The following is a 16,063-nucleotide window of genomic DNA, read 5'->3' on the forward strand; positions in this document are numbered from 1 at the left end:
AAAAAGTGACTAAGCCGAAAAAGCTTAAAACGTACTCCAAAAAATGGGCAATAATCCAGCATAACTATTAGTAATGAAATAATGAGTAAGGCTATAAATCCTAAGTAATACAGTACGTTGTAACGTAGCAATCGTAATTCTATGCTTTTCGCAAAGTTTAAATTCTTTTCGTTCTGATGAAGTTAACCCGAATGGGTTAATGAAACGTTAGCAGAAATAAAGCTTTTATTTAAGCCTTGCATTTCATTTTATTTTTGTTGTGCCTGGTGTCAACTGTAGTATCTCGAATGCCAGATGTGTAACGTTACACTATAATCGTTATTCAACGTGCTTCTTCATATAGGCGTAACAAAATGAGCATTTTTAGACCAATGCTTCAAAGAAACCGAAGATTTTGAAATGTGATGGACCTAATTCAACAAGATTATTTGTAAGTTGAAATTATAGAACCAATGCAAACCTATGAAGTCAAAAGATAGTTGTGTGGTGCTTTAATGGGCCAATGAAGTGTAACGGCAAAAGTTTTTGTATTAACCTGTATTTGTATGGTCTTTGTTAACGGCCGTTACACTTCATTGGGCCATGAAAAGCAGGACCGGGTATACAATACAAGAAACAAGTTGGGTGCTAACTGCTAACATACTGTAGCTTTATCATCATGAAAGTGCGCTAGATCGGAAAGTTTAGCTAGTCGGCGACTGGTCAATAACGGATGTTGTGCAGTTACTGCAGTTACACTGCAGTAGTGCGCAACCAGATGACGTCATGAATAGAGTAGCTTGGGTTTAGTATGCAAAGGCATCCTATGGTTGTGCACTTCTGCATCAGATGCAAAATGACAATAGCCTACTCTGCATGAGCTGATAATGATAACAACATGTATATGAGCCACGGCTGTACAGTAAGCGTGCTGCATTCTTGGTAAGCTTATATATAGAGGCGATGCCTATACTGTTAGGCCTATAGGCTATGCATCGGATTCCACTCGGCTATCTTTCGATATATTCTATAATTATCCTAAACTATCATCGTTAAGTTCAGAACGTTTACATTCTTCAATTTAAATTAGATTTAATTCCTTTAACGTGCCTGGTTTTAGTGTTAACAATATCCATTGTTAAGGCTAGGTGGTCAAAAGAGTCTGTCAGATTGCTAGACTGCAAAGTATGCTGGAAGGTGAGAATGTTCGCCAAACAGCATTTTGCACATTGGTTGTACTTTATTTACTTTATCAGGCGTAACATATAAGTTATTTAATGTGCTGTCCTCATTAAAATGGCCCTGGTAATGGTAAATGGTAATGGTGGTGGTAATGATAAATGGTCATTGGCATCATTTATTTCCATTTTCAATAAAGTTTTACTGATGCTGTTAATTAAATGTTTATTTAATGAAAAAGAAAGCACTTGTTTGTGTAAAGGTTTTTGATTAAATATATAAATAAGCCAATGGCAATTTATATATATTCCTTGATAAAATGAAAAATCATTTAAGAGCCAATGAAAACCGGATAATATTTTTGTAATTTAAATTTATTTTAACAGGTTGCTGGTAAATGATATTGTAGGTTACCAGTCACCTCACAATACATAAATTATAATGGATATGTTTTGGTTAAGTTTTTGGATTCTGCTTGTGATATGCATAGTGATGTATATCTATACAAGAAAGGTAGCTGAAATCCCAGAGAGCAGTGCCTTTAAAATGTTTCAGAAGCAGTACCTCGTTGTGTATTTGCTTGCAATGGGTGAGAAATTAGTCGTATATATGTATATTTATTAATTTATATATACACTCACACCAAATGTGCATTAGTTCCTTTCCAGATACTCATGTTTTTAGTTTAATCTCGCCTGTCCAAACTTGCACTGGTTCAGTTCCTGGGCAGTTCCTTTCAATTTCTTGGCTTTGTCACTTGCTGATGTTGCATTAAAGTGTTTTTTTCTGAAATTTTGTTTTCTGTTGTAAATGCATTTATCATGTTTACATTAACGATTCTTACTGTTTTACATATAGGAGGTGACTGGCTGCAAGGGCCGTATGTGTATGCTTTATATCAGCATTACGGCATGACAACCCATCAGATCGATGTTTTGTTCGTAGCTGGATTTGGTTCCAGCATGATCTTTGGCACATTTGTAGGTTCAAGCGCTGATAAAATGTAAGTTGTTTGTTGCGCAGTTGCGCTACTTGTATTACCAATTATCATAAAATTTTAATTCCCTATAATCGTAAAAATAAGTGATACAAAGTATAAGGTTGGCAACTAGAAGCACTACAGTAACATCTCGATTAAGTTTGCAAAAATTTATCACAAAATCTAGATTCAACTTTTTGAATTTTTCATTTGACATCATGTGAATAGAGAGAAAAAACTTGTGTAGTGTTCGAATGAAACCTTGATATTTTTCGAAATATAACAACTGCAAAAATATTAATTTGTATCATATTGTATTTACAGTACAAAGCTTTAGCGCTGCCTAAATTTCTGACAAGAAGACAAGCCAATCAGTTACCAATAATTCTCCAAACTAGTTCTTAGCAAAACTTAAATGTAGAATGAAATAGCACCCCTCGCCAAGACAAGTGTCTGTGACGTCACGAAGCAAACAAATAAAACGATTTCCAAAAAACTGTAATTGCTAAGTTTGCACCTACCACTACCAGCTAAGTTCACACTAACTGCTCAGATTCAAGTTGCAAACTTAACTGGGATATTACTCTACTCACCCGAGTAACATTAGCGATGACTGACCTCGGAAGCATTATCCCACTCAGCTGCCACTAGCAACCAAGCTTGAAGACCTATCAAAGGCTTAACTCAATGCATACTTAATTGGCATTTTGGTTTGGTTCGCAAATTCGGTGCACTCTCACATACTAGTCACACTCAGGTAGTTAATCGAAAACAAGGAAACATGCTAACAGAGGGCTTGTATTCATCGTCCTAAACAAAGTGGATTTATATAGACAATAAAGGATGGTGTATTGCAAATATATACAGTGGGACCTCGTTAATCCGGACCCCGATGAACCGGAATCCCCGCTATCCGACACAAAACTGCCGGGAACGGATTTCTTCCTATGCATTTTACCCCTTTAATCCGGAAACCCCGCTGTCCGACTCCGACACTAAAGTTTCGGAACAAATGTGCTAAATCAATAGCAATAAAATCCGATAAACCGGATTATTAACAGTTAAGCGAAAATGATTCACGACTGTCCTAATACACTATGTTAGTTTGTTGACGAAACAATAGCCGATTATCTACGCATAATAACGTTGCGGTCTTTATTGATTCAAAAGTACAGTATTGTACAGTATTTTAGAAACGAAAAAATAAATTGTTCATCAACAGTAACAAACAACGCTTCCGCGGTCGCAAAAAAATACGTACATTACATCGGTTGAGTGCGGCAATCTATTGAAGACATACTGCTGCAACTCAATCGTGCTATCAGCTTTTGATATCGCATTGCGCAAAGATTGGAAACAGGTCAAAGAAAGTTCAAGACAGTTGGTCCCACCGGAATGCTTCGCCACGCAAGAGCGGTTGTCAAACCGATTTGCGACCGAATGTTCGTCACTTGGAGAGCATTCGTCTTTAATACGGTGGTTCTGGGGTTCGACACTGGGTCGGATCATACAATAAATATAATTTTATTTTAGTTGCTGTCCAGCCAGAAACTCGGCACTTAGAATTGGAGTAAGGTGCATACGTCGTTTTGAACACGGTGCTGCATTTGCAAGATTGATTGATTTTTTACTTTCCGATTATCCGGATACCCCGCTAAACCGACATTTTTTGACGAAACGAAGTGGTCCGGATTAACGAGGTCTCACTGTAGTATCACAAAAAGCATTGAAGTTAAATTAATTACACTGGCCAACAAAAAAAACATTTTTTTTGAGTGCCAAAGATATTTTGATGGTTTCTGGGTAATTTTGGGCTGCTGAGTCCGAAAATAACATTCGTTTCTTTGAATTGGCTCTAGTTTTTGAGATATCGATGTTTTTTATTTTTGACAAGAGAAAAATCGTTAACTTTAGTATCTGCCAATTGTGAACACAAGCATCAGTAAAATGCATATTGGAAATGTCTCTTTGGCAGTATGCATTACTTATTTTGGACCAGATACTCCACTATGTCTATTTGTTATTGTAGCATCCCATTACTTCAGAAACAAGGCATTGAAAACACTCCATTTTCGGCATCATTCTGATAAGCTACAGTTTCTTTGTATTGTTCACCACATGTACAGTGTAGAGTACTCCCTTCAGTTATCACATCATATCAATATCTCATTTTATAGCTATATTGTTGTAGACTAAAGATGTTGTAATCAGAGTTTAATAGTTCTGTAGCCAGAGAAAGGAATACCACGAGTCAAGTTCAAGCTATTGCTCACATAACTAAGTTTGGAAAACGTGGAGTTTTTTTGTAATTCAAGTGAGAATTGAGTTCATTAGTGGAAGTTTGACAATATGCTTAGGCCTTGTCACTGGGAGGATGCATTTTCCTGTGACTGTGAGTGAGAGCAGTGGAAGTGTGTTCGAAAGCAGTCCATTCATTCCAGAGCCATTCAAGCAGGAGGAGCTGAGCGATCTTATCAGGGATCTCAACTTAACCAAAGAAGCAGCAGAAATTTTGGCATCCCGACTCAAAGACAAAAACTGCCTTGGAACCGGAGCTTCAATAACATTCTACCGTACAAGAGAGAAAGAATTACTTCCGTATTTTAGCCAACAAGATGAACTTGTTTACTGCAAAGACATCGAAGGGCTTCTGCTGAAAATGGGAGTGCCACAATATAGACCTCAAGAGTGGCGCTTATTCATAGACAGTTCGAAAAGGAGTTTGAAATGTGTATTGCTACATAATGGTAACAGATATGCATCTCTCCCAATTGGCCACTCAACAAAACTAAAAGAAGAGTACAACAACATTAAAACGGTATTACAGAAACTGGATTATGACTCTCACCAATGGTTAATCTGTGTAGACTTGAAGATGGTAAATTTTTTGCTTGGCCAGCAAAGCGGCTATACAAAATACCCATGTTTTATCTGCTTGTGGGATAGCCGAGCGCGCACTGATCACTGGGTGAAGAAAGGGTGGCCACTTAGAGATTCCATGAGAGTAGGTGAAAGTAACATCATAAATGAACCTTTAGTTGCTAGAGAGAAGATCATCATTCCACCGCTGCACATAAAACTTGGTTTGATGAAGCAATTTGTGAAAGCCTTGCCTGCAACTGGGGATTGCTTCAACTATATTTGCAGAACATTTCCTGCTTTGACCATCGAAAAGCTTAAAGCAGGCATTTTTGATGGCCCTCAGATCCGCAAACTCATAAAGGATGTGTGTTTTGTGCAGTCCATGACAGAATCAGAGTCTGCTGCTTGGCAATCGTTTGTTTTAGTCACACAGAACTTTCTTGGTAACCGAAAAGCTGAAAATTACCAAGAATTGGTGGAAGATATGCTTTCCAAGTTGAAAGATTTGGGTGTGAAGATGAGTATCAAGGTTCACTATCTCTTCAGCCACTTAGATTGTTTTCCTGCAAACCTTGGTGATCTAAGTGAAGAGCAGGGAGAAAGGTTCCACCAGGACATTAAGGTCATGGAAGAGAGGTATCAGGGCAGGTGGGATGCCCATATGATGGCCGACTACTGTTGGAGTCTCCAACGTGACTGCTTGGCTGCATCACGTTCCAGAAAGTCGTACAAAAGAAAATTTACAAGCATCGACTAATTTTTTTGTATTACAGTACCGATATATGATTGATTAGCGTGCTTTGACAGCTTACTAAATGTACTTTGAGCGTTACTAAAAGTAGTGTTTGTGCTTTGACGTCGCCTGTTTTTGCGTTACAAAAATCTGTTGTTTACTGCTAACATCGCCTAAGTTTTATAATTTTTGCTTGATTTTCACATGAAACATGATTCGCATAAAGAAGGCTCTTTGTGTTAACGATTGCGTCTTTAACAATATCGCATCAGAAATAGAAGAATACTGTATGCACATGATTGAAAAGACAGATGTAGACTCATCAAAGTTGTAGTATAAAGAGAATTTTACCTATGTCAAAATTTGCGTATTTTTAGCACTTTTTGAAACAAAAATATGGAATATAGTCAGTTGGGGCAAAAAAAAACATAGGGGTACTTGGGGTAAAAAAGGACAGCCCCCCCAACTCCCCCTAAGAATGATTTTTTTGAAAAAGCTTTGCATGGTTAGAAACATCATTTATTTGCATAGTTTTTTAACATACAATACAGGTCTAGAGGTAAGTACTCTTCAGGAACTATGCAAATCACTAAATTGACCCAAAAACGGTCCAAAAAAACTTTTTTTGCTCTTTACTAAACTTTTTGTGGATCGAAAACGATGGTTAAAAATCACAATCTTTTTATGTGTATCTACATGATATTTTAGTATGATTGTACTCCAGTACTTCAATTTTGATTGCTGTTAACCTTTCATTCTATTCTATGTTGTCTTTTTTTACCCCAAAACTACACAATGTGTTGGGGCAAAAAAAAACAGTTGTTTTTATTTTCCCAGTGCTTGTTTTTTTTTACCCCATCTTTAATAACTTTCATTTTAGAACGATTTTGGTTGCTATAAGGAATTAAACTAGCACTTTAATGCTTTACTTGCATTGTCTCAGTTTCCTGATCTCTAGTAAATACATTAATCCTAATGTGCTGATGATTCATTTGAAATTAAGTTAAGCGAGTGAAGTTAAGCGTTAAGTTTTACTCTCCAATCATTTTGTGTTGTTCTTTGTAGTTAATTGATTTATGTACCATTCCACTTTGTTGAACTCCTGCCAAATAGCTATTCAAAAGCTTTACCTTCTTGTAAGCATTTACCAGTTTCAGAAGTCTCCGTTCAGTAGTAGTTTAACCAGTCCTGGTAGCATTGTGTTTCTCCAAAAGATGAAGAAGGCAATCCAATTTTGGAAAAGACCAGTCCACAGGAAACTGAATGGTCAAGTAATGTGGAAGAAATGCCATCCACCTCATCAATCCGCAACATTTAAGCTGTTTCCACACCGTCGACGAGAACCACAGTACAATCACGGATCAGAACAACAAAGGACATCATCAATGAGTTGCAACTTCACGCTCCCGAAGGGATGAAGTATGAAATACGGCTTGTGTCAAAAGATTAATCGGTTTCGATAGAAAGTGTGTTAAAATCAAGGGGACGACAAACAAATGACAAGAAGAAAAAAAGAAAAAAGAGTGAAGATGAATGGAAGCATTTTAACAAATGAAGAATTTAACGAGCAAGTTGAAAACTTTGAAGCAAATGGAACAATTGCAAAAAAGAGAAAAGCTGGGAGAAGGAAAAGGAACGCAGACGAAGATGAAGAAATAAATTCACTGGACTTGGAGGAGGAGGAAGAAATAGAAAGAAGGATGGAGCGGGAAATTCAAAGACAAACGGATGAAGACATAAGGAGAGTAGATACAGAGGATGAGATGGTAGAAGAGTCTGACGATGAATCTGAAGCAATGAATGACAAAACAAGAGAAGACACAGTTGTTAGAATGGAAGATGTAGAGGAAGAGAGAAGAGATGTAACTGAAGAAAGTGTAAATGAACAGAAGAGAGAAAAGAGAACAATTAAATTGGAAATAAACAAAAAGCAAGTTGGAAAGTACTTTGCAGTGTTTTGGGAGAAGCCAAAAACATATTATTGGGGAAAACTTCTGAAGGTCTTCAGAGACGAGGTTGATGGAAAAATTGAGCAAGCTGAATTTAAGTTTTGGGACAAGAAATCAACTTCAGAAGATGCAGTGTATTGGGACTGGCAAACAAAGGAAGACATAGATATAGTCACCGTTGAAAATTGTTTTTGGGGTCCTTCAACCGCAGTGTTAACTTCTGTCGGACGTGCAAAATCATATTTTGGTTTTGCCGAAGAAGAGGAAGTGAAAGAAAAATTTGTGTTCCTAAGCAAATATGGACTTCATAATGCATAAACTTTTTTGTTTGTTTGAACAAGATGTTACAGTTTCATCCTCATCTGTATATATTGCTATTTCTTCTGCTTTGTGTTGCTTTTAATAAACAAAATTTGCTGTCGAAATTGATTGTTTTTTTTTACCCCGAGCATGGTTTTTATTGCCCCAAACACTGGGGAAAAAAAAGCAACACAAAATATTCGATAAAAATAAAAAGAATAAACATAATGCTCCAATTTTTTGGATACATCAATGGAATATTAATATTGATCAATAGAGGGTAAAACTTGACTTTTTGGCCCATTTTTTAGCGAGAAAATCAAAAGTTTGTCAATTTTGCATTTTTTTGCCCCACTTGACTATATCTCAAAAACTAGAGCCAATTCAGAAAAACTAATGCCATTTTTGGATTCAGCGACATAAAAATACCCTAAAACCGTTGAAACTTTCTTGGCACCAAAATGTGTGTTGACCAGTGTTATTAAATGGTTTATAGGTTAGGCTGCCGATATTAATATTTTTTGTTTCACATCCAGTGAAAAATCTTCTACATTGTTGTTTGAATGTTTAATAGGATGTTGTCTCTGTATAAATTTAGTCTGGTGGTAAGTCTTTTTTCTGTATAGAATAAGGCTGAAATAAAAGGCTTTTTTTAGCCTTCTATGAAACCTATTCTGTTGGTTAGAATTAGCTAGTAAGCACAAATGTCTCCTAATTCATTTCAAATGGCTTTTCTTTATACAAATCAATTCATTTTTAAAATGTTTGGGGTTGCTAAATAAAATTCTTTTTCGTTTTGTCATAATAATTGGAAACTCAGAAATAACTGTAATTGTGAATGGAGATCATTACTCAAAAGCAAAAGTTGGGTTGTTAGGTTTTTAAATTATACTTGAGTGATAAATTGCAAACAATTAGCGCTCACGGTAGCTCTATATCACCAACCTATAATAGCAGCATAATACAACAGTTAAGCATTTTGTGGAGCTTGTAATTTCCAAGTTATATATAAGTTTTTTCCTATTTATGTCCATATTTCTAGGGGTCGCCGGTTTACCTGCATTGTGTATGCTGTCCTTTATTCATTGGCATGTATCACAAAGGTTGGAGACTTTCGTATAATGAAATTATAAAGTTAATGTTTTGTTAAATTTCATCATTGTACAAGTTATTTAAAGTGCATGGTTTTGCATAAAAAAATTAATCATTCATTCAAATATTAAAAATGCTAAAGGTTTTACTTGCTTTGAATTCATTATTTCCTTGCATTGTAATTATCTTTATCTTACTTTTCATCACTTTGCAAATAGCATTTTCCCGTCTTTTGGATATTATTGGTCGGCAGATTCCTGGGTGGGATAGCTACTTCCATTCTCTTCAGTGCTTTTGAATCCTGGCTTGTGTGTGAATACCACAAGGTATAACCACTGATTTTACAAAATTTCTGTATGACAAGATATTTGATAATATAAATCAAGAAATGAGTATGTCCTTTACAGAGGGATTTTGGTCAAGATCTTCTGGGTGAGTTGTTTTCACGAGCAACGCTTGGTAATTCCCTGGTAGCAATTTCAGCAGGCCATTTAGCTCAGGTAGCAATAATAAGAAATTTAAGAGAGCAATAATTGACAAACGAATGTTTTGTATTTATGTATAATATTAGTCCTTGTAAATTTGTGCTGCTGGAAGATAGATCTACTGTTTAATTTGTCTCCAAGAGTACAGAGTATTCATCCTACATATTAGCATATATGTATTTCATCATGAGAAAGACTGAAATGTAATTAATGTATTATATCTGTTTGTCTTTTGAAAGGTTTTTGCGGACATGTATGGATTTGTTGCACCGTTTGATGTGTCTATGACTGTGCTAGTGGTGATGGTATTAGCTATAACCCTAATGTGGAAGGAAAACCACGGAGATGCTGAATCCACATTTTCAACAAACTTTAAAAATGCACTTACCATTACTTTAAAGGGTACATGCTTACGTGCTTTAAATTATCATAGAATTAAGAAATAGTAAAAAAAGTAAAATGTTTGTATCATGCCACAAAGTACCGTTTGTTCATGCATCATTCAGACCCTAAGATCATGATGTTGGGTGTAGTGCAATCCTTCTTTGAAGGCTCTATGTATACATTTGTGCTGGAATGGACACCAGCTCTTACCCCGCAGTCCAGTGATGTTATATCAAAGCCTACAATTCCTCACGGATTAATTTTTGCTTCATTTATGGTAGGTTTTGAACAATCAGTATGGGTAAGGAACTTAGTCATACAGCAACAATTGTGCATTGCAGGAAGGCATGACATTTGTATTAATTGCCTGGATATGCGAGCGGTTATGAAGGAATGGCTCTTTCCGTTTAGCAAACACAATGCTGTTAAGCGCCATGTAATTATTCTATTTCAGGTTGCTGTAATGATTGGATCGTCAGTGTTTAAACTTGCAAGTCGTTTTTTCTCAATCGAATCTTTTATGAGGTTTGTGCTGTTGACATCAGCATCATCCCTTGCCATACCTGTATTCTTTCCTGAAGTATGTCTTTTTGGTTTACTACTGATAACAACCGGTTTGGTATACGCAAATGTTTGAAGGTTTTGGTGTAGATTTTTCTGTGGTTACACGATTTGATTTGATTGCTATTTAACTAGTTCACAAGCAAAAATTATGTTTTTCACTCACAGAATCATTTGTGGATATTATTGGGTTTTTTTGTATTTGAAGTTTGTGTCGGTATATTTTGGCCTTCGCTTGGAACTATGAGGAGTATATATGTGCCCGAATCAGGTTTGATTATGCGTTAGCGTGCATAGTTTACACTTAGTGGATATTATTTTCCATCTCAATATTTTACAGTAAGCTTCGCATTGGAGCATCATGTAGTCCAGTTATTTGTCACTAAAATTCTGACAAAATTATTATGATAAAAATTTCTTAAAAAGCTTTCTTAAATTGTCAATGCACAGACAAGATGATGCTTCTTAGTTGTCCACTAATGACGCTCACATAGATACATCATAAGCGTTTTTGATCTTCGCACTTTTATATTGCGTCGAATTAGAATTTGTATTGTATTATTCAGAACGGCAATACTATGACCCACCGACTCGTTCTCATACAGTTAATTGTAATAGGCCCTTTAGATACTACATACAGTAAAGACCAAATCCCTAGGAAATTTGTTCCATCAATTACCGATTTTTATTCGTTGATGTTTAAGCTCGACAGCATGTCATGCACATAAGCGACAACGTATTTTCCATTTTGATCCAATAAATGAGGGTTATGCATATGTCTGGTCATATGAGTATTAACACTAGAACGGCCGAGGTGTCGAAATCGACACTTTTTGAATTTTGATGTGTTTTATTTTTTAGCAAATGCAGTTGCAGCGTGATAAAATTTTCAGTAGCTTCCTAACTTTCTTCAAAGAGTACGGATATGTAATATTTACTGAAATTTGATTTTCGATTAATTTTTTATACCTGTTATACCTTCAACGGCCGAGGTGTCGAAATCGACACCAAGATGATTTTAGAGGTACAATAGACTCCAACATCTTATTACATCGCACGATTACACTTCCAACTATCATATACCTGAGATTACCCTGGTTTTTATCTTTTCACTGGATTGTTTGTCTCTGTTAGATACAAGTTTTATGTTGAGTTTATGAGGTGATACACGTAGCCTACTTTGTCCGTGTACGTTTGCACAATTCAAAATTGCTTTGTATTGCAGTGAAGACTAACTGTGAAATGCACACGGCAGTTTTTGTGCAACGCATGGATTGTATGTTACAGCAGTTAGACTAAGAGCTTTATACGTTTTCCATATTATAAAAAGAATAATTAAAAATAAAAGCATCCAGTAATAGTTTTTTTTTGTTTCATACGCTATTAGCAGAGCTAGGTTACAAACTGTACAGTAGGCAACAAATAGCAGGCAACAGGCAAAAAAATAGTTCTTGCTGGTTTGCTAAGCCAAAGAAATATGACAATTGTACCAACGATTCGACCTAACAGCAAAGGATTTCCAAAAGAGATAAACAGAGGAGAAGAAAAAAAGTTTTCTAGCAAGTTCTTCTACAATTTACCGAAAAACTGTTTGCTTGTGAATTACCAGTGCAAACAAAAGAAAAATGTTAACCTTTTATCGACAATGCACAACAGCCCAAGCACTGATGCAACAGAAAAAAAGAAATTTACTGTTATTCAATTCTACAACCAAAACAAGGTAGGCGTGGACGATTTCGACCAAATGGCAAGAAACACACAACCCATGCAGCAAGTAGACGTTGGCCTTTGGCTGTTTGGACAAACCTACTGGACATAGCAGCGCTAAATTGCTGGATTCTGTACAGAAAAAGTTCCGATAGCAACATCAACCGACGAAGCTTCATACTCCAGCTTATTGAGGGGTTGAGGGATGCTTACGTGGTGAAGAGGAAGCATGTGGTCCAGAGAAAAGTGAACCCAGCACAGAAAAGGCCATCTGGAAAGCGAAGCAAATGTGCAGGAAAAGGTTGCAAAAATAATACAGTTACTGTTTGCACTCAATGCAGCAGGCCAATTTACGGAGTGTGTGGTAACGACGACTGGAAGCTGACAGAATGCAAAAACTGCACGACGTAAATTGATCAACATGGGTCCTGCTGTAAACTCAAAAGACTTATCTTATTGTGTGAAGGAATCATATCACCTTTATCTACAATAGTTAAAGTTTTGTTAAGATACCTACCATCAGAATAGCGTTCGTTTTTGTTTCAAATCAAAAAAGTTGTTTTATTTTGTTCCTTACAAATCTGTGCAACGTCATAAAAGATTGACTTACTGTAGCTATGTTAGTTTTTGTTTCAACTGAACAAGTAAAATTTATCTTAAATTCATTAACGGAAGTATATAGTTTTGAGTTTTTCAGTAAATTTAATCAAAAAGTACATTTTTTAGGATGGTGTCGTTTTCGACACCACCGGCTGTTGGAGGTAAACTTGATTTCCGGCCGTTCTAGTGTTAAGTACGTTCACTTTCAAAAAATGAATTTTGTTTATAGCAATGAGCTGTAATGTTGATGAGATTTTCTTTCATTGAGAACGTTTCAATTTGTTTAATGTGATTCTTTTCCTGAAATGATTCGATTAGAATTGTGTTCTATAATGAGCAATTTTACTTCTTTTCTTTGCAGTCAGATCCACTGTGATGAATTATTTCAGGATCCCTTTAAATTTGATCGTTATTGTTATATTGCTGCAGGTCAGTTTCAAAGTGATTTTCATGTTAAAATTGTCATTCAAGTACAATGTAAAGTTATGTGGTGAAAACAAACCTTTTAACAGGACCTAAGTTTGAAGACGATATTTTCCTGTTGTGTAATTTTCTTACTGCTCGCAACGGTGGCTCAGCATATGCTTTTCAGGTAAGTTATTTTGGAATAGCGTGGAGATAATTTCAAATCGTGTTAGGTGCCAGTGCATGTTTCAATTTCATTAATGAAGCAGAACACTGTGAAAACCAGTGCAGATTGTTTTGTTTCAATGATGTTGATTTTTCAAACATTAGGCTGGTTTCGAAAGGAGAAACGAACGCGGCTCTGCCACTGTACCACGAAGAAGGAAGCGATTTGATTTCCAAAGATGAGCAAAACTCTGACTGAATGGACGTGGTCGTGTACTAGTTCTTGCAGTTATTCCGCCCATTTTCTTGCTTACCTGTGTTTTTGCGTCATTGGTGGTTGACTAGCGTTTGAAACTTGATTTTTAAAGTTTTTTTGCTGTAAAAGATGTGGTATTTGGACTACACGCTGATACGAGACATAGCTCATAAACTTTCGTTCCATATTTATACCATATTCATGAAATTATTCGATGCACTTTTGAAATCTGCTTTATAATATGCAACTTAAAAACAGCTTTTGTACATTTCTTTACGCGTTTTGTGCTTATATTACGCCACGCGAATGACACCAGTTACTTGTTGTCTTGTCCTTGCGTTTGTGAAATGCTTGCGACAGTTTCTGAAAGACATTACCGTGGAACTATGGAATACAGTCTATAATATTGGTTCCTTTGCAATTGCTGTGATGTACCAACAACTCATGCCGTCCTTTACAATGGTTAAAACTGTCAGGTATATATCGATCTTGTGTAGTTCAAATTTATTGTACTAACTGAAGTATTTCAAACATCAATTGCTTTGTGCTAATTTTTAATTTACTGCGTTGTCTTTAATTTAATTTACTGTCTTTAAGCATGTCAGTTGCCTAGGTTTTTATAACTAATAATGATGCGAACATTTTAAGTCGAGCTCGTCCTATCTTCAAGAGATACAATTGTATACAATTACTATATACAGTTATACACTATATTGTTGTTTCATTTTTTTGAACTCATTTAAGAAGCTTTTTGTATAGTGAAAATAAATCTTGCTTGTTAGAAGTCTTTAAAACGGAATTACAAATCGAGTTATTTATCATCTATTCTAGCACTCAATTCGAGTCTTTTAGTGTATGAGACCAGACCAGAGCTGCTTGACTCGAGTACCATTTTTGTTGATGGCACTTTATCATGTGTACTGAGTTTTTTTAAATACTTGAATTGGTAATTGTTTGTCCCAGTTATATAGTTGATTTGTTATTGCATATTAAACTTTTTAAATAGTGATAGTCTTGATGGATAGCGGGACTTAATGAAGTTTCAAGGAAATTAAAAATTATTCCGTAATTTGTATGTTGTAATAATTTAAAGAAGTACTCGATTACCTATGCTGAGTACTTGGCATTTGCCAACTGGCCTGGTACTTCTACTTGACTGTTTTAAGATTAAGTTTTTGTACTGGAGTAGCAAAATTAGTACTTTTATACAGCTCTGAATGAAACTATGGTCAATATCAGAAAGGCAATCAAACAAAAACCAGAAATAGCATTTCTTTGGGCAAGAAGAGCTTCCAGTTGTATGGCAATTGCGTAAAGTAGATGCATCACTGGCGTTTGTAGATAAAAACTGCATCTCACTGCGTCGGGACCGCAGTTCATTAACTTGCTGGTACTGGTACCCGCAGCAGTGCTGGGTTATTTCCGGATATTCCAATAGTAATTTATATTTAAGCATGTATTGTATGCAAGAGCATAACTAGCCTATCACTAATATTTACAAATTAGGTACCTATACCCTAATTTTAGTTTAAACCAAGCTAATTACTTAATTAGTAACATGGGCACTTTTGAGAAAACCCACCAAATTGAAACGGAAACACCAGATCGATCAGAAAATATTGCCTACCACGCAAACATAATTAATTATGTGCGAACAAGTAACTGAATAAGAAACTACGTGACAACAACTTAATTCACGTTTTAACGTGTTCAAAAATAATTAAGGTAATAATTGCTGGTAACAATTAGCACGGCCAGTAAACTCAGTTAGGCTAGGAGACTGGTCAATGTACAAAATTAAAATCTTAATATTTCGCCAAGAACTAAGTTTTAATCGGAAACAATTTATATAGTTTTTAATCTAAATGTAGTACCTCGAAAAATGCAATAAAAATTCGATTTTGTGTTTTTTGCCGATTTTTTTTTGTGTGTGATATATTTATTTCGATGAACGCATAGCTCAGAGTCTAATGCTCTAAACGCGAACAGCACCTGGCTGGAAACAATAGCTTTAAGGTTAAGTTTAATTTGAAATGAACGTAATTTTGTTTCAATTGGTGAGTTGTAATGGGCGCGGTATAATTCTTTCCATGTTGTCTCGGGTATGTCAATTGCTAGTTCTTTTTCCCATTTTTTTACATGATATTGACAGTCGTAGCTTTTCGCTGAAGAATGAACTCGTAGCTGCGTTTTGTTGTTTTCCCATGGAGTGTAACCCATTGTTTTAGAGATTCTAATGGGTTTCTATTGTGGTCGTTTTGTCGCGATGTTTCGTCCCAGTCATCTGGGATTGCAGATTTAGGTTTGACGTATTCCACGAATAGTTGATTGTTAGGTAGCCTACAATGTTATGGTCAATCATAAGCTTGTCAAAATTTATATAATCACCGTTTGTGTCAATTAGTTGGTAGTATTCTCACTATTCTG

The 16,063-nt window shown here is 35.8% G+C and overlaps 1 protein-coding gene and 1 long non-coding RNA gene across 2 annotated transcripts; both read left to right on the forward strand.

The window, feature by feature from the left end:
- Positions 1-1,516: 1,516 nt before the first annotated feature.
- LOC143449010 (molybdate-anion transporter-like) lies at positions 1,517-14,707 on the forward strand. The gene is made up of 12 exons (XM_076949029.1): positions 1,517-1,747; positions 2,017-2,161; positions 9,024-9,084; positions 9,292-9,399; positions 9,481-9,573; positions 9,798-9,960; positions 10,065-10,219; positions 10,397-10,522; positions 10,672-10,774; positions 13,172-13,239; positions 13,323-13,402; positions 13,546-14,707. The coding sequence occupies exons 1-12, from the start codon at positions 1,600-1,602 to the stop codon at positions 13,637-13,639; spliced, it is 1,344 nt and encodes a 447-aa protein (XP_076805144.1). The 5' UTR covers positions 1,517-1,599; the 3' UTR covers positions 13,640-14,707.
- Positions 2,168-3,690, forward strand: LOC143449011 (uncharacterized). Its single transcript, XR_013114495.1, has 2 exons — positions 2,168-3,197; positions 3,360-3,690. It is a non-coding gene; the product is annotated as an uncharacterized LOC143449011 (long non-coding RNA).
- Positions 14,708-16,063: the final 1,356 nt, after the last annotated feature.

Source organism: Clavelina lepadiformis, chromosome 3 (assembly GCF_947623445.1).
Source record: "Clavelina lepadiformis chromosome 3, kaClaLepa1.1, whole genome shotgun sequence".
Classification (NCBI taxonomy): domain Eukaryota; kingdom Metazoa; phylum Chordata; class Ascidiacea; order Aplousobranchia; family Clavelinidae; genus Clavelina; species Clavelina lepadiformis.